At 34.8% G+C, this 20,312-nt stretch overlaps 1 protein-coding gene across 2 annotated transcripts in view; it reads right to left on the reverse strand.

Annotated features, from left to right (window-relative positions):
- Positions 1-20,312, reverse strand: part of MED13L (mediator complex subunit 13L) — a 300,989-nt gene that overhangs the window by 125,211 nt on the left and 155,466 nt on the right. For both annotated transcript variants that reach the window (XM_030860441.3, XM_030860440.3), the window contains exons 3-4: positions 12,190-12,274; positions 610-693 (exon numbers count right to left, since the gene is read on the reverse strand). In XM_030860441.3, coding sequence (XP_030716301.1) covers positions 610-693; positions 12,190-12,274 — 169 coding nt within the window. The remainder of the gene's footprint in view (positions 1-609; positions 694-12,189; positions 12,275-20,312) is intronic.

Genomic DNA, 20,312 nt, shown 5'->3' on the forward strand with positions numbered 1-20,312 from the left:
TACACTGTGTTCAAAGGAAAGTGAGATAAATATTAGATTTTGACGGTTTTCGTTTTTGATTCTGGCTTGATTGATCTAAAACTCCGTATTTGTTTAGTATCAAAGGCTGCCTTTAAAGCCATGCATATAATAAATGATGGTTAAAAGTTTAGGATTATTTAGAGAAGTAATTCCCAGTTCTGGTTTGACAACTGTCAAGGATGTGTTGACTGACTTTTAAGGGGCATCAAACAATTCTACAAAAACTGTCACCATTTGAATTCACTCGACTGTTGATTTAAAGTTATGCCACATAACATTATAAGGAAGAAAGATAAATTAGAATAATGAAAATAACAAAATAGAGTAATTCAATTCCAAATAGTGTGGTTATAAGGGACTTAGACATGGGTTACTGATAATCATTTTTCTAGTCAAGATTTAATATTCCACAAACATTTAATAATAGAGTATTTACTAAAATGTGATCCAGGAATTTATTTCAAACATCTAAACTACTAACATTATTGGAAAATAAATAAAAGCTACTTCCTCCATTCACCTCTTCCCCAAAGATAGCTGTGGTCAAGCAAAAGAAACCAAAAACCCAAAAGAATTCTAAAGACTCACCTTTTGTTGACCGGCTTTTCATCTTTTTCATAGGGTCGGACAAACCATTTCCCAATCCTAACGAAGTTCTTATCCATTAGGCACCTACAATAATTACATCAAGAATACAGTTTCAATAACAAATTAGCAAGTCGCTGAATGAATAATCACAGATAAGATCCACCATTGAAAATAAAAACATCACCAATTAAACTGTCAAAATGTTTTCCTAGTACATAAAATTCTTACACTATACTTACTGAAAGAATTTTCTGACTCTGGGTATAGATTTTTATTATGTATTATTCTTATACATGTAAAAAAAATCAGAATTAATTGGCTGATATATTCCTGAAACATCTTACACTTTTGAACTTCAAATCCAATCACACTTCTATATTAACTTTTGTGTGATCAAGAATGTTGGGAATATAGGCAGCATTTCTTAAGAGTACTTCAGAGATATTCTTCCAAGCCACTGACACCCTTTTTGCAAGTTTTAATGCTGGATCTTTCTTGCTTGGTGTGTGGTAGTCAATTCTTTAGCAGGGATTTCGGTAATAAAAGCATAGCACAGCCTCTTCTAATTAGGTATTTTCCTTTTGTAGACATGGTAAAGCACTTGATTATGGCTTTGCAAAAAAATGAGGAACTGCAGTCATTTCTTCAGTAATGAATATTTTGCTTTCTTCATATCTAAATTGTGCCCCGCTTCTGTTTTCATGCCGTTCTGTGTACATTGTTTTTCCGTGTCAAATCACAGGGTACTCTTTCTGAAGACATGTTAATGGCAACTGAACTCAACTCATATAATACCCAAGGTGCACACAATTCAGCTGAAGTGACAACAATATAAGTAGCTATGCTCAAGTTCACTAGAGTACAGGCAGATGACAACTATATCATAACTCCAGTCAATTGTGAGATGCCATCATTTGTAAAGAGCATCCCTAATTTTAACAATATAAAAATGTGGGAGAAAATGTGCATTTTGAAACTGATGAAATACAGTAATCTCTAATACTATTCAATGAAATGATACGTATTTTGTAAGAAAACCTGTCAGAAAGGTGGATATAATTCTTCTATACAAGGTTCTACCTACCAGCAAAAGAACAGCACAGCAATTCTTTGTTGAATATTCAGGCAATTCTGCATGTGGCTTTTGGCTCTGTAATTTCCACTCCATCAAGGAGGATGGAAACAATTCAAGCCTTCACCCAACTCATTACAGATTTGCATTAGTAAATGGCAATAGTTTCTGCTGGCCACAATGTAACTCCCTATGGGCAGAGCCAATCTGAAGCAGTGTCTCATCAAAAAGTCACTTGCTTCAACTAGTTTTATTTTGAAAATGAACTTCTACAACAATCTTCCTTGCTCACAGTGGGAAAAAAAAAAAAAATCATTTTCAAAGTAACCAGTCTGTTTTCCTAGGATGATAAGTAAACTTGCTTTTTAGGGTTAAAGACTATATGACCCCATTAAAGTTAGAATAGAAAATATGGAATACACAATAAGGTGAAAGTGCTCAAGAAGCAAAACTGAAAAATAAAATTGCCACAGTTTATTCCCTAGTTAAGGGACTTAACTGTGTTTTTTAGGTAGACTACATATATACTGTCACATTTCCTCAGTTCTTTACTCATTTTTAAAGCCCAGATCTATCTTGTAATTGATTAATGTTTCTTTATTCTCCAAAAGCTGTTATTAAATTGAAGGTGTATCTTAAAATCAAAAATGCTTAGAATGAAAGCAATAGGACATGTACAGAATCACATCAAACATTAAACAATGTCTTCTACTGACACACATCTTCACTTAAATAAATACCACTTCATTATCTCATAAGTCTTGAAGGTCAGAATTCAAAATAATCATTTATTCAACAACAGAGAAAACATGAATTTACAGGTTATGGATAGAAAAAACTTCAAGGCTTTAGACAGTATAATATGAAAGAAAAACATAAAATATCTCTGATTAAAGAGGACAATGTACAAAGTTTGTTTCAAAACCCTTGCCCTTCTATGAAGTAAAACCCACAAATTCTATTTACTGTTTTCATTCCAGAACAAATGAGGGATTGGAGTGGAAGAGCAGCAGTGCACAGCCAAGACCACTCAAGGACAAAGGCAAAAGGCAAAAAGCTAATGAAAATGCTGGGAGCCTAACTCTCTGTGCTAATGTATCTCCTGGAGTTTCCACCACAGATCATATTTCTTTGTCAGGCAAAGTCAACAAAAGGTTATTATCACTAATACACAAAACAGCCATGGAAACTACTGACTCTTCAATCCAAAATCATCTGGTTCCAAATGAGAGTCATGAATGATTTACGTGATTTTCAACCACTAATCAGCTTCTATGTGATCAGTGATTTCCCTCTCACTGAAAGGAAAACATGAAAACACACAATTGCACTGAATGAGCAGTGTTTTTAACACAGTTTGGATTTGCAACTGACTTATTTCTGCATAAGGGAGTCGTCAAAAGTCATACTGTCACCAGTGATGTGGCAGAAAGTTAGCAAAGTCACCAAGTACCTCAGAGAAGGTTGGGACCAAATTAATGAAGACGCTGAATGTGCCCCCTTTCTCTGCCCTGACCTGCAACTCAATAGAGAATTAAAGAATTGCTGAGTTCGATGTAGATATGGTTAAGTATGAAGGCAAAGTTTCTTTTTACTCAAAAACAGGTAAAAAGAACTCAGCAACTATCACCATCAATTTTTACACTCCTCAGTCTCTTAAATCTCAACTGTGGTTGGTCCAAAAGAGAAACTCTCTCTGCCTCTCCCTCCCTCTCTCTCTCTCTCTCTCTCTCACACACACACACACACACACACACAGATACACACACACGTATACAGATACACATGGAGCCTCCAAGACTAAGCAATACAGAATGTATTTCCATCTGGTGTTTTGTACTTTAAGTTATGGGAAGAAATGTGATGAGACGTGGCTTTGCTAAGAAAGACAGTTCTACCACCTGACTGATACCTGGGACTATGCTGGCTCAGGAGCAGATAATATATTGTGGTACTAATAAGCTCTTGGTTCTCAATCATTCTGGGGTCATGATTCTATGTTTTAAAAAAAATCTAATGAAAGTTATTATAGACTCTTTCTCCTAAAAACCGCAAGGAAAAGCAAAATACTACATACAATTCCATAGTGTTGATGAACTCGGAAGCAGATCCTAGAGTGAGAACTTCTGTACTAAACACTACCATTAATCACTACTAACCCTGCTTTGGCCTAGAATCCCTGCCTATCCCATTATATCCCTTCCTCCTCTATTTAATTCTATTCATCCTTTCTGTCCCAGATCAGCACAGCATTCTAACATCTACAACTCCGTACTTTCTCCACTGAGTTGTAATGAATCATTTCTGTGGCTCTTTTCTCCCAAGAAGCTATGAGCAATTTGGGGGCAGACACAGTTATCTACCTTATTTACTGGCAATATTCAACAAATATTTAAGTGCCTATTATGTAATATGCTTTATGTTCTGCTCTAAAGTAATAGGTCTTCAATAAATATCTGAGAAATGAATGCTATTATACACCAATGAGTATTTTCCCATTTGCAGTATAATACTGTTACCCTTCTTGTTTGTAACCACTAATCATGGCCAGACTCACACTGTTATTTGAATTTTCTTGTGTGCATGTGTTTGAGGTAGAAAAAAATTATGTACTTCATTTCTTTATAGTCCATCACCACTCACTCCAGACTAAAATCATAGTAGATACTCAACGTGTGGAAATTCACATAGGTGTTAAAAAACTTTAGGAAGGGACTTCCCTGGTGGCGCAGTGGTTAATAATCTGGCTACCAATGCAGGGGACACCGGTTGGAGCCCTGGTCCAGGAAGATCCCACATGCCGTAGAGCAACAAAGCCCGTGTGCCACAACTACTGAGCCTGCGCTCTAGAGCCCGCGAGCCACAACTACTAAGTGCGCGTGACACAACTACTGAAGCCCAGGCGCCTAGAGCCCATGCTCCACAACAAGAGAACCCACCGCAAGGAGAAGCCCACGCACCGCAGTGAAGAGTAGTCTCCGCTCACCGCAACTAGAGAAAGCCGTGTGCAGCAACAAAGACCCAACGCAGCCAAATATAAACAGAAGAGAAGAGAACAGAACAGAACACAATAGAATAGAATAAATGTTTAGGAAGACTGGCACTACTGCCCATATGTTTTAATTATACTTGAAGAACAAAGTTAAGCAAATCTTTTTGAGAGAGAATGCTAAGGTATAAAAACTACAGAATATCAGAAATATAATTTCCCTCTTTTATAAGTCTATCAACCTTTATTTTACTGTTTTTGAGGGACAAAATTTATATTTAAGTCGATAAATATATAAACCTAGCAGACAAACTTCATCTGCCAAAAAGTGCTTTAAATCAACATCACAAATAGTGCTAAGACTATGTATCAGTTAACCCTGGCTGTCCACTCAGTAATGCCAAGCATTGTTATTGAGATTTTCAAAATTACCTTACTATTAAGATACGACAAAATTCTGTAAAGTAGTTCAATATTATCTTTAAAGATCACAATGTGATTTCAGATTTATAAAATGTTTAGTAAGCAACAGTTCTAGGTAAGTATTCCTCTTTAGAAATAATTCCAAGCCCCCTACTACCTCCCTAGAAAATCACTGTTTCAAGAAGAAAAGAAACAAACACGTGCTGAAAAATAAAAAAGAAATCAGGTTGTGTGTGTGTACATGTTTCTGTGTCATGCCCAACAGCTCTAAATAATTAACTACAAGAACAACCTGACTCTGAAGCTGGCAAGCCCCAATCTCTAACCCCAAAGCCATGGGCTGACCTGACCTAAGTTTACAAGAGCCGCAGCCGCAGCCGCAGCCGCAGCATAAATCATCAGCAAGCCATTTCGCAGACGGGATAGTTGGGAGGTTTAGAAGGGAGCCACCACTGGCCTGGCTCTTCTGTGCCCCTCATATTACGCAGGTGTGACAGTTTTCATAGATTTAAAAAGTCCAAGGATAGTGTTCCTCTACCGCATCCTCAACTAAACTGCCCCTCAGTGTTATCATCTACTTACAGAGCTACTTAGACTAAATTTTATATAACTTCGTACCAGAACATCCTCACCAGCATCAAAATCTTTACCTTACCAATCCAATTTACATCAAACATGTATGAAGTCTCCTCCCAAGAAACTGCAGTGCTCTCAATTCCCAACTAAAAACAAAAAAACCCCCAAAAAAACCCAACCCATATAATTTAAGGCTGAAGAAACCTTTTTCAACTAATCCCTTCTATCTTCATTACTTCGGATTCCTACTGTGCCCTAGTGGATGCTGTCTCCTCTGGCCAAGTAATTCCTATTATTTCCACCCTCTCCAAAATCTCTGCAAGGCTAAGGTCTTTTGTAGGACTAGCCTCACCTGAAACATCCATTTGACTTTCAAACATTTAGTGTCTAATCCCACTCTCTAACCACACTAATAATAATAATAAATTTAAAGTCTTAATCCTTTCCCAGTCCTAAAAATATTAATAGATGAAATAATTAGTCTTAGGGTGAACATGTTTTTCTCTAGACATTTACAATTAGATATATGCTTTCTTTCACTTGTGTCTACAATGTCTGTAGTGTCTCTTCCTTTAATGCACATGCCCCTTAGGTCTAAAGGCTCATTTTTCTACTTCTTTTAAAGAACTGCACACTGTAGCAATTTAACAAAACAGGAATTTATTAATTACTCATTTCCAGCTCCTCTAATCACCTTATTTACCAAAGGATCCTCAATGTTGCAGTATCACATAACCATTTCTTCAACTAGGGCTATACTCTATCACCATTCTCTACTGAATATATTCGTCGCCTTGAAATCCTTGAACCGCCACATCCAACGACCTTGCTCCTCTGCCCTCTGATAATCACCTCTATTGGATCACAATACCACAGGGCATTGAAAGCTACTAATTTACAAATATAATGTTACTGTTATCATATAATTCCAATTTTCTCCATGTTATTTTTACTGTACTTTTCCAAATTGAGTATCTTCACTCTAAACACCAACTCTTGGCAAATAAGAAGCTCTGAGCCAAGGCAATTTTACAGCTGTGTTATAAACTACCATGGGTGAATAGGCTGACAATCCATTAGGAAAGCAGCACCAATGGACTACTCCAAAGAGCCATTATGTTTTACAAATATCAAATACCCATAGATTAAAGTCTCCCTAAGTAAGCATGGACCGGACAGAGCGTAACAGCTTCAAGAGACCCATGTAATCTTCCATTGTGTGCAAAGCAATGATTTGCATTTTAGAGGGGGGAAAAAAAAACACAACAAAACCTTTCCATCAAAATCAGCTGTGTTTAATTTTAAAAACTTAAGAAAATTATAATTAAAGTATACTACCACACATAACAATTTGACAGCATTATGGCAGACATTTTAAGTATTTCTTCAAAGCTACAAAAGCAAGATTTTCATAAGTCCCATATGTGGTGCAAATCACTGAAGCATTAATAAAAACTCTGGGTGATATGAACTGCACACATATCCTGGATTTGTTTTAAAGCTTTTCAACCAAATGTTCTACTTTATTTAAATAGTTACATGAGAAGGATATGGTATATTATGAAAACTATACAAATTATAATAACATAAGAGTAATAGCCATTAAATCTGCAATGTTAAAAATGCCAAATGAAATTTCTGAAAAAACCTGCAGGTTTTTGTTTTCCAAACTCTATTCACAGCAAAGTGCTTTTCTATTACTGAGTGTGAGACAACCTAAACTTAAAATACAAAGTGTAACCTTTGACAAGTTCATTAGAAATACATACAAAATCCCATGAAATTGCAAAGACTGATGAAGACAGTCTGAAATAGAGCATTATTTTTAAAAAGAGAAAGAGAGAGAAAGCAGGCACAAAAGGGTGAAGCAGGGGAGTCAAGTCAAATTAGCATATTCTATAGAAGTAAAAAAACAAAATGGTATTTTATTATTCTGGTCATTTTGCCAAAAAGGGATAATTGATCATTAAGAAAACAGGAAGCACACTACCTTCTAAGAGAGGAAAAATAACCATGATTGTATGATCTAAAACCATAAGACTTAGAAGGCCTACACACTTTCAGATACTGAAATTGTGACTCAGAAATCACAGGTGAAGAAAATACCGTAAGAAGCCAATATGGCTCAAAGGTTTCAAAAACATGTATAAATACACCGATAATTGTGTCTTAGAAACATATCTGTGTTTTTAGTAATATAAACAGCACCTGTTTGGAGTATAGGTTAATAGAAGAGAGAAGACCTCAATTAAGAGGTATGGTAGATTGTATCCTTTTCCCAAATATGTGCTATCGCTCCCTGTCCCACTGACATCAAGCTTGGCCATGTGACTTTGGTACCTCCCACTGATGGATAATACCTTCTCATCCACTTGACTTTAAGCTTGGTGGTAAATGTCCTGGTCAATGAAATATGAGCAGAGATGGCATGTACCACTTCGGAACAGAGGCTTCAATGAATGCGCTATTATGTATTTTGCCATTGCTCTTTGCTCTTTAGCAGGAATCTTTGACAGGGGGTGCCCCAACAGCATAATTCCTGCCTGGAGGTAAGAGGACATAGAGCAGTGCTGCAGTAAATGACTCACAATGGTCAGCAGCATGAGCAAGAAATGAACCTCAACTGTCAAAAGACAGTAAGAGCTTTCAAGGTCTTTTGTTACTTCAGCATAACTGAGTCTAACCTGATTGATTAAAGAGGCCACTGCAATACTTCGTGAAACACTTATGAAGTTTTAAAGTAGGTCAGTGGCAATCAAAATGAAGAGAACTGAACTGACTAGAGGAATATCTGGTAGGCTGGAGGAAAGCGGTGAGGATATATAATAAGAATATATAAGGATATATAGTAATATATAGTAAGAACCACAAACAAGGAAAAATAAATAACTTAGGGGACCAAGAGAGTAAACAGGCCACCCCATGGAAGTAGGGTTAGATGAATTATATATGACCCCCAAAGAACAGAATCAAGGTAAAGAAAAGAAAACTACAGGGAGACAGACTTCTGCTCAGCATAAGAAAGACTTTCTAACAGTGAGTATTCTCAGAAGATGAAAAGAACTTTGGAAAGTTCGGCTCACATAATCAGAAGTATTCAAGGAATACATAAAAAGGATATTATATTTAGAATGGTATTCCAGAATTAGCTGGGTAAACAGACTAAATGACTTTTAATGTTGTGTCCAACCTTGGAAATAGTAATATCAATACTTCTGTTAGAGAAACTAAGTCAATCTTATCTAAATAGAAATGCAAAGACATAACAGAAAATTGCTGAGAGTAAGATAGTAAACTGTATTTCAATAAATTTAGGTTGTAAACAGATAAGTAAGTTACAGCAAGTGCTCTAAGCTATGAGAAGAACAAAAGGGCAAGCATGTATTAGCCAACCCAGTTTCTGTTGACAATGAATAAAGAGAGCTAAAAACAATCATGTAAAATGCTTCCCTGTCTCATGAGTCGGGTAATTTTCATTCATATAACACAGTTACTTAAAGTTTGATGAAAAGACAATATTATTTTAAAGGACAAAAGAACTATTAAAAATTTTCAAAAGAATCTCAACTCACCCATTCTAATAGTAGAAAGGGAGCCGAACAGCTTAATTATTCATTATTTTCTAAAAGAAACACTGTTTTGTTTCAAAATAAACTCCTATAGGAGAATTCAAATTAAAATACGCAAAATAATAATTTATGGGGAAAAGGAATTAATAATTATTGAAAATAGGTCAAGTATTATGTGGCAGGCATCATATACAACATCTAACAAAAGCTCAAGATGCATAGTATCCTACATTTAACTTAAAGGGCATTAACTAAGACTTTGTGAGGTTAGGGCAACTGTCCAAATAACAGACCCTGAAATCAAACCAAGGCCCAACCCAAAGTTCTTCTGAACTATCTCAAGCTTTATTGCATGACATACTGCATATGACACAATTAACTTTCTTATAAAATAATAATTCAATCTGACCTAGACTACAGTTTCTATCATAAACTCTGAATACATGAGCACAGAATGAATTAATTTTCTGCATTTCTCTTTTCTCCCAGTTTTTCTGCTCTTCTAATTTTCTCCCAACAAAGAAACATGCTACCATTTAAAACACAAAATACTAAAAAGAATACAATTCAATCACAAATTCATTAATATTTTTCTGAAAAGAATTATGATATAAAAAACAACACAGTGAGCTACAATTTTTAAAAATATGTACTTTGTTCCATATACATTAAAAAATTATTGGGGCTTCCCTGGTGGCGCAGTGATTGAGAATCCGCCTGCCAATGCAGGGGACATGGATTCGAGCCCTGGTCCAGGGAGATCCCACATGCTGCAGAGCAACCAAGCCCATGTGCCACAACAACTGAGCCTATGCTCTAGAGCCCGCGAGCCACAACTACTGAGCCCGCGAGCCACAACTACTGAAGCCCATGCGCCTAGAGCCTGTGCTCCGCAACAAGAGAAGCCACCGCAATGAGAAGCCCGCGCATCACGAGTAGCCCCGGCTCGCCACAACTAGAGAAAGCCTGCACGCAGAAATGAAGACCCAACGCAGCCAAAAATAAAATTAATTAATTAATTTTAAAAAATTATGTTAAAAGGACTGTGTTTAAAGGTACATTAATTACTATACAGATATAAGAGCTTTATTCTGGCACAGAATTATGGAAATAGTAAATTTTCCACATTTTCCTGAAGGGACTTTGTGTATACGTGTGTTTTGTTTTGTTTTGCAATGGGAGAAAGAACTGCCAAATATCTGGAATATTTAAGAGTACTCAACTCTTAAAATCAGTGCTTCTAAAATATACTGCCTTAGTAACAGATAGCCTCTAGGTCTACTCCAAATCACAGAAGCAGGAACAAAAGTTCAGAATGAAAAATAGATAAATTTGGTGGGAAAGGTCTTTCTGAGTGACTTAAATTATGACAACTTATTAACTGTAACTTAAGAATCCTAAGCAGTGATATTACCCTAGATAATAGCTTGGATAAGAAACTTAAAGGTACTAGAATGTCCTTCCAGTTTTGATCACCTAAAAGAACTATATATAAACTCAGGGAAGGAAGTACGAAGTTTTTCCCATAGACATTCTTAAATAATCCATTCTTTCTCATCTATGCCTCCCCTTAAAACACCATCCAGAGCCTGGGACATATTGTTATGCCAGCAAGTAAGGAGGTGCTCAAACAATGATGAGGACAGGTCAAAAAACCACAGGAGCCCTCATGAAGGGGCTTCCCCCCGGCCGAATCTGCAAGTACTTAGGCATCAAATTAAATGATAGTGATAAATTATAATTCACTGAGTAGAACAGGAATCCCTCTTTTCCAAATTTATATAGATAGAAAGATTAAGGGAGAAAGAGAAATACATAATCAATCCATGGCAGAAACTGAAAATCTTTTCCTTACAAAAGAATGCCAACAAATAGAAGGAATGGTGACATTACAGTCATACAAGTAATAACTGATAGAGACAAGGACCACCAATAGAAGCTTAACCAAGTGACTCAGAATTTCATAACAAATGGGATAATTACACAATCTCATTGGATCTGGCCACAAATTACTTATTAATTTCAAAGACAGAAATAACAAAGATCATAGTTACTTATTAATCTACAGTGGAGAACCTTGGCAGAACACCACTCACAAGAGGGATCAATGCTAATAATCGTCAATAATGAGAGGCTCAACAAATGGGCCTCCTCTTTCGATACACTGAGAAGGACACAACATGATTTCTATGGTACTCCTATTGAAGAAGCATAAACTAAATCTAATCATGAGGAAACTATCTCAAATTGAGGTACATTATATAAAACATATGGCCTTAACTCATCCAAAATGTCAGTGTTGAGAAAGAAAAAGAAAGGTTAAGGAACTCTTCTAGATTTAAAATGACATGAGAACTAAATATAATGCATGATTACTACTAATCTTGGGGGAGGGAAGTTAAGCTAAAATGAACGTAACTGGGACAAATGGGAACATCTGAGTTGAACTATGGATTAGATAATGGCATTTTATCAAGGTTTTATTTCCTAATTTTCATAATTGTACTGGGCTTATAGGAGAGGATGTCCTTGTCCTCAGGAAATGTATACCTAAATACTTCGGAGTTACAGAAAAAGAATCTCAAGTGTGTAAATGACTCTCAGGCGTTTAAGGGAATAAATCTGAATGCACACACATGCACACACGTGATTCACATTGGGTGCAAAAGCAGGGTGGGTGAGAGGGTGAGGAATCACACAAATTATAAAGCAAACTGGGCAAAAGAAAAACTGTTAGTGAAGCTGTGTGAAAGGATATATGGAGTACTTTGTGCCACTCCTAGAAATTCTCTAAGTTTGAAATTGTATCAATATAAAAAGAAAGAAGAGATTTATATACATTTTTATAAAGTTGTATGTGAAAGTGTTTTCAGAATTACAGGAAACCCTCTGAGTATCTAGCATTATACGTGGGTGTGTCAAAACCACCGTGATGATATTCCTTCTCTTACCTTTCTAACAGATTGTGGATCGCTTTGAAGAGCAGCGTCCGACATTCGTAGGAAAGGCCATTTTCCCAGAGTCCTTCTTCCACAACTGAAAATAAAACAAAACAAAGCAAAACAAAAAAATGAACCAGTAAGCAGGGCATCCAAATAAAAATAAAAGAAACTTTAAAAATATTTTTCTAAAGCAAAGTTAATGAGCTAATTTAAGTAGATTAAATCGCACTGAAACACAGAAAAGAAGTTAAATAATTGCCCAAAGTCATAAGATACTTATGTACAGAAGGGAATAATGTGTTTTGATTTTAAAGTTATTGAAATATAGGCATGGTACAATCCCCCCCACATAAAGGTCTTACCAACCTGCCTCTTCAAAGTTTGAAATCATCCAAAATTCTCAAATTAATCTTTCTACCTAATAATGTCACAAAGACTAATTTTGTTATTAAAGTTCTATTTAAAGTAACAAAATGTCACAAATTAATACAAAGGTTACCATATGTATTTTAAGAGAGAAAACCAGGAAAAAATATCCAAAAATGACATTACACAAATTTCTTTAAATGTTTTGAAAGCAGTATGTGAATATGATTTTAAGGACATGATTATAGGGAGAATGTCAGAAAATTAAATCTTAATATAACATCAAATTTATTTCCTGAACTCATGATTTCATTAATGTTTAACATTTGGGGAAGCATCATATTTGCCTTTGAAATATGTTGTAGCATTACTTAGAGCCACAAGTAACTCTAACACAAGAGAATCCAACAGACTAACAATGTTTCATGTATTCCTAATGTTCTTTTCATATGTAAAAATTATAAAATGCCCTAGAGAAGATAGTTAATTTTCTTCTATACTATATTAGTTCATTTCAACATAGCAAAAAATTGAAAGGATGCAAACAACATCTGCAGAAGAAAATTTCCTCTGCCTTTTACTTGGTGTCTTGACAAAAGTACTCACCAGAGAAAATTTTGACAGAGAATTGAAACACATGTTAAATCCACAACGCATTTTTAATGCATTTACTCCACCAACTGACATCTCAAAATGCATCTCTCCTTATTTTCCAATCAGAAAGAATTCAAAAAAGTGTAGTTACATTTAAGGGTTTTCTCTACAGGACTTTTTTTAAATGATAAAACTGGATAAATATTTTTTTTCTTGGGATGTCAGATAACTCTTTATCTTCCTGACTATGTGGCTAATCATGACCTACCAAATTTTTCCAAATTAACCTCTTCAGAGACATTTTATATTATTTATAACTAGAGAAATGGAAATAAAGTACAGCAAATAAACAAACATTCCTGCTATCAATACATTATCTCTGTTCAAGACAAAACATCCAAAAATTTTCTACAGTCCTCTAAAGGCATCATGAATCTCTATTTTCACACATTTATCTTTGGGGTAGAGCTTTCCTGAGTGAGAAAGCAAGCTAACATTTCAATAAAAGGAACATCCCATATTAATTTGCTTTTATTTCCTAATGTACGCTAAAAATTCCTAAAACTTCATCAACATTCAAAGTCCAACTCTTCTGAATTACTCTTCAAATCAGTCACCAGTAACAGTTTTTTCTACATATTAGTCTTTTGTGCCGTAAAGAGTACTGGTGATGCAGTATTTATGAAAAAAGTGTCCCATTCATCTTTCCAAGATTTTCTTCCAAGTTGGTGACACCCATTCTGCATATTAAAAAAAAACTTTTATAATTAAAACCTTCAAACATATTTTAATATAGAATAACAGGCCTCAAATAAATTCCTAAACCAAATTATCAACATTGTGTCATCTGCTTAACCACTCTTTTTTCTTTCTTTCTTTTTGTTTTTCTTCATATATTCTGAGGCAAATCCCACTCCCAAGTACTTCATTATATATCAAATCAGAATCTAAACAAGGTCTATCAATTACCTCTCAATTTATATCTCTTAAGTCTCCATAATTTGCAACAACTCATCTCCTCTTTTCAAACATGGCATTTATTTACTGAAGAAACCAGGTTAGCTGTTTTATAGAATACCTCACATTGTCATCTGATTGTTTCCTCATGATATTATTTTTTAATGTTGGCGCTACGTTGACCTTAACAGAAGATGTCAAAGGAAAGTTCTCAAACAACAGAGCTCTATTTCTTCCTCAAATGATCCTTAAATAATTTGTTAACTGAAATGTTGAAGGGTTATAACTGTCTAGACAAGCAATGTGGAATACTAAACAAATGTGAGCATGCACAGGCAATGCCAATTACATCACCGTCTTTAGATACCATTATGATTTTATCCTGATTTTAACAATTTTTAAAATAGGTCTTAGAAATTTTTTCTTGAAAAATAATCTTACAAGAGCAATTACAAAAAACCTACACCTAACATCGTACTTACAGTTAAAACCCTGAATATTTTCCCCTAATATCAAAAACAAAGCAAGGATGTCTGCTCTTACCACTCTTATTCCACATTACAGTGGAGGCCTCAGCCAATACAAGAAAAAGAAGTACCAGGCATACTAACTGGAATGGAAGAAATGAAATGATCTTTTTTTTTGCAGATGACATGACTATTAGAAAGTCCTAAAGAATCAACAAAAAAAAAGCTACTAGAACTAAAACTGAGTTTAAGTCAGTTAAGGTCAACAGATACGAAACAGTCATATTTCTATAAACTGTAATGAATAATTAGAAAATTTTAAAAATTTGAGTACCATTTATAATAGCACCAAAACCCAAGAAATCCTTGGATCTAAATCTTACAGTTGGGAGACTTACACCAACTGATTTCCAGATTTACTATAAAGCTAGAATAAACAAAACAATATGGTACACTACAGAAAGGACAGATATACAGATCAATAGAACAGAATAGAGTCCAGATATAGACCCACAAATATATGGTCAACTGATTTTCAACACAGCTTGCAACGGCAATACAGTGGAGAAAGAACAGTCTTTTCAACAAATGGTGCTGGATTTAATGAATATCCCAATGTAAAAAACTCAGCCTCAAACCCTACCTCTCACACCATACAGAAAACCTCAAAATGGATCATAAAACAAAATGCAAAACCTGAAACTATAAAACTGTGAAAATATAGGAGAAAGCTTTTATAAGCTTAGGTTAACCAAAGACTTCAAAGATACGACACCAAAAGCATGATCCATAAAAAAACTGTTAAAAAGAGCTTCATCAGTATGAAGAACTCAGTTCCTTAAAAAGCACTCAAAAGTTACATTAAGCTATGGAGAAGATAAGCCACAGATGGGGGAAAAGCAGTTACAAATCACATATCTGACAAGGACTTGTATTCAGAAGATGCTATTCTTGAAAAAAAATCCCTAAACAACACAAATTAAAGAAAAATTTTTAGAGAATGGACAAAAGATTTGAACAGATACTTCACCAAAAAAGATACATGAATGGTAAATAAAAACATGAAAATATGCTCAAAACATCACTAGTCATTAAGGAAATGCAAATTAAAATCACAGTAAGATAACACCCATTATAATGGCTTAAAAGAAAAACTGAAAATACTAAGTGCTAGTGAGCATACAGAGTAACTAGAATTGTCCTATACTGCTAACAGAAATGCAAAATTAGTACAGTCACTGTGGAAGTTGACTTTGGCAATTTTTCTAAAGTTAAACATACACTTTACATACAGCCCAGCGATATCCTTCCTAAGTATATATTCAAGTAGAATAAGAACTTAGGTTCACATGAAAAACTTCAGCAAATGTTTTTACTTGTTTTTTTTACCCCCCCATAATTGACAAAAAGTGGAAACAGTTGTCTCTCAACTGGGGAAAGGACAAACAGTGGAAAATCCATATAACGGGATACTATTCAGAAATAAAAGGAACTACTGATACACTCAAACCATGAATGAATGTCATTATGCTAAGTGAAAAAAGCCATACTCAAAAGACCACATGCTATAAGATTTCATGCACATAACATTCCTGCAAAGGTAAATGAGGTAAGTAAACTGCTCAATGGTCTCCAGGGATGGGGGTGGTTGGAGGAGGGCTGATAACAAAGGGACATGAGAAATTGGGGCAAGAGGTGGATGGGGGTTGGGGGGGGCAGGTTCTAGATTATGCTTACATTGATTTTTTGAAATTCATTTTTAGTGCTAAAAATGAGAACAGGGTGTGAATTAAAAGGACTCCTATTCTAAATATGTATTCTAAACATAATTGTTTTTACCCAAAGGATTGGTGTCTATTTGGTTAACCTTCACTCATAAATTATTAAAAGCAAAAAACAAAAAAACAGTTTAAGCAAAAAGAGACCGCAGACCCGACCACAGTGTTCCTCCCCAACAACACAATATACTGTTATTTATATTATGTACTTTATGTTAATTCCTATAATACAAATAGAACAAAGTAATTCAGGAAAATATTTTTGTTTTTAAATATTAAAAATTAATTTGAAAACGAACCTTTATTAATATTATTAAATAATTAAATTCTTATATCTCCCTCATATAGTATTAAAAAGTTTAGGAAATAATGTAAATGAAAACAAGGAAGAAAGTAATTACATGAAGTAAAACAGATCCCACTACATTAAGCTCTTGTTTAAGAAAAGTAAACTAAAGGTGAAAAAAAAAAATTATGAATTATCCTATAAGTTAACCAGTAAAATTTTAAATAAGTCAGTAGAGGTAATTAAAAAGGATACAGTGTTTGGACTTCATATAAACATTAAAATTTCATAAGTTACATATTTTACTAAAGATTTGAAAGCAGTCAGTAATTTACTAGAAGTCAACAACTGTGATCCAAGATTAACCACTCTAATAAATACTATTATTTAAGCTATGCATTTAAGGATAATGCATTAACATGCTAACCCTTTTAATTTACTATCTGTATATAGCAAATAAACTTGTGGAAAGGAATATAAGTCAGACCATACTTTATTTCTTATCTATTTCACATTAAAAATTTCCAGAAATACAAGAGTGATGTGTATTTCAATGAATCTCTAAAATTCCAAAATAAGTTAAATCTAGAATGACATTTTTGGAGTCTAATAATAGATATTTGGCCGATAATCACTGTCCAACAGTTCTTGGCTGTGTTATACTTCAAGCACCAGGACAGAAATTAGGAATGCTCTCAAAAATTAAATAAAGACTTTGAAAACCACTGTGAGGCAAAATTACTTTAAATACTTGGCAGAACTGCTATCAAATGTTTAAAGTCTTTTATTTTAAAATAATAAGAAGAGGGCTTCCCTGGTGGCGCAGTGGTTTAGGGTCCGCCTGCCGATGCAGGGGACACGGGTTCGTGCCCTGGTCCGGGAAGATCCCACACGCTGCAGAGCGGCTGGGCCCGTGAGCCATGGCACCTGAGCCTGCGCGCCCGGAGCAACGGGAGAGGCCACAACAGTGAGAGGCCCGCGTACCACAAAAAATAAAAAATAAAAAATAAAAAATAAAAAATAAAAATAAAATAATAAGAAGAAAGTAAAATAACTTAAACAGTCAAGGTTAGTTTTCTACCCAGAAAACAATCTTTCTCATTTTATAAGGCTTTATGTACCAAGTTTGAACCATGCACTACATATAAATGGAGGGGAGGGGGAGTGCTACTTTCCACCACAACGCTATGAGACAGAGTGAAGGACACAAAACATTCACTTTTGCCACTTTTGCCACTCAGTACCTGACTTCTTCCCATAGGCAAACTGCCTATTTCATGAGTTCTGGTTGGGGACGAAGATGGTCAGTCACCCTTAACAGGAGTTGAAAATGCTGATTCACCTACAATATGGACAAGCATATATATCCTAACTACTAGATGCTCCGGCACCATACTTTGACCATGGATCTAGGAACTCAAAAGGGAGTGGATGGAGAGATCTTTCTGTCAGCACTAAAAAGAGAGGCTACAAGATCAAGTTTCCTGAGGTTCAAATAGCAGAGGTACTGTAGCATCCAGTGCTTGGTACTGATAGCACCAGTTTCTCATCAGACCAACCTGGAGCACTGATCCTAAAAGTGAATACTCAGTATTCTTTTAACCACCTCCTTTTCTTAGTTTACAACTAAGAACAATGATCAATAGTTTATTCTTATCTCTATTTTATAAATGAAAAAACTAAGGCTTAAAAATCTTAAACTTGCCCAAGGTCACATAATATATTCAAAAATCTAGTTTAAATGTATCTATACTCAACAGCTAACGGGATCAAATGCATTTTATATCTACTTTTATAAGTAGTAAATATACAAATTATTCCATTAATTAAACTCCTCAGGGGAAGCAATTTATTTTCATAACTGCACCGACTAGGACATTTCAGATATTCATAAACCTGTTTTGAACTGACTTGTTATTATGTGTGCACATACTTTTCAAATTTCATTGGAATTAGCTTCAATCTAAAATCTCCTTATATTCAGTAAAGAGGATTAGTAGCAAAGATGGGATTCAAATCCAACTTTTCTGCCTATCGCCCATGCTCTTTCCATTACACCACTTCTCCATAAGGCTTGTGTTGTTAAACTACCCCATCCCCCTTTTATTCTTAGGACTGACTAGAAAGGCAAACTTCAACACTTAAATTTCCCCTTGGATTCACAATTTGCACCTTAAATTATTGTCTTCTAAATAGCTGCAAAGTAACCTTTTCAAAGGTTAAACAAAACTGAAATCACAGAAACAGGTTTTTTAACTAATTTATCTGATACATCCTCCTCCCAAGGTATAATTTAAACCAACACTTCATTTGCTTCATACTGAGATTTTTCAGAAAGTATCCTCTTTTGAGGGGGGTGGGGGGAGGGGAGTCAGGGCATAGTTGCTCTAGGTTAAGTTTCTATAAATGACATGAGGCGCATTTACTACTTAATTCTCTATCTCCCTTCCAATGTGCACAGAGAAGAATAACAACTGCCAAGAAGTTTTACAAGAAGGCCAGCAGGTGCAGGGCCCTATCCTTATGAAACCTACAATCTCCCCAGGGCATAACTGTCTTCATCTTTAAAAGAAAAGAAAAAAGCCTTTCTAATTCTTTTGATCTTTCAAGTTTCAACTGAAATGTTTATCAACTCCTTAAGATTATAAATTAGTAAGAAGACTATCTCTATAGTGTATACTTAGGTATAATGGAAAATTGTTTCTAAAACTTTGTTAATAGTCTCAGGAAATAAAAGCAACAAGAGAAGTAAAATGAATGTACAATAAATGACTGGCAAAACTCAACCAAAATAAATTCCTAAATTAAAACTTTCTCTTGATGTTATGTGGTCAATTATAGCCAGACTGAAACTGAAAAATAAAACTAAGTACTACCACAGCTGCCTACTTAAAAAGAAAAACTATTTTGGCACTAAAGTTACTTCACTTAAATTGCAAAAGCTATAATCAGAATTTGTTTAAATGGCTCTTATTTAACCTTTTTTAATATAGTAATTCTCATAATCAAATATTTAAGCTGCAGAAGTATTATATAAATGTTTTCTTTTAGCAGAGAGACAGTGTTTTAGAAAGGAAAATTTAAATAGCAGTCTAATTACTGCTTAGTTCCCAAATAATTTTTCAAAATCATCACAAATTGTAATACAACTTCTTTCAACTTTGCGAAACATGGCTCCTTGCAGAACTAATAAGCTTCTCTGAAAGAAAAATCAAATAAAAGGTTCAGGAAAAAAAAGTCAATATGGCAAAATATCAAAGCAGCATGTACTTCAATGATTTTGTGTTTCCCAGCAGAGATCATGGAAAGATATCTTTTCCAATTCGAGAAATGAAACTGACATACTTTACTTGAAGGGGAAAAAAATGGGAAGAGGGAGAATGGAATAGGCTAGGGAGGAGCATAAAGATTGTGAAACCTTCAAGAAATTCAAGCTCATGCTTTTAGAATTCAGGTCACCATGCCTTACACAGTTTAAAAGTAGAATTACTTTCAAAGAATACATATTTCCTCTGAGCTATGATACATATTTCCTTTTAATGTATCATATTGCAGCAACAGCTGAAATGAACGTCTAGACATCAAAAACACTTCTTGCTCCCACCTACTGCTTTTTTACCTCAGGCATCAAAACTAATGAAACCTATTATCCAGAACATTGAGTTCAGTAACCACATTGGCCAT

Source organism: Globicephala melas, chromosome 13 (genome assembly GCF_963455315.2).
Source record: "Globicephala melas chromosome 13, mGloMel1.2, whole genome shotgun sequence".
Taxonomy (NCBI): Eukaryota; Metazoa; Chordata; class Mammalia; order Artiodactyla; family Delphinidae; genus Globicephala; species Globicephala melas.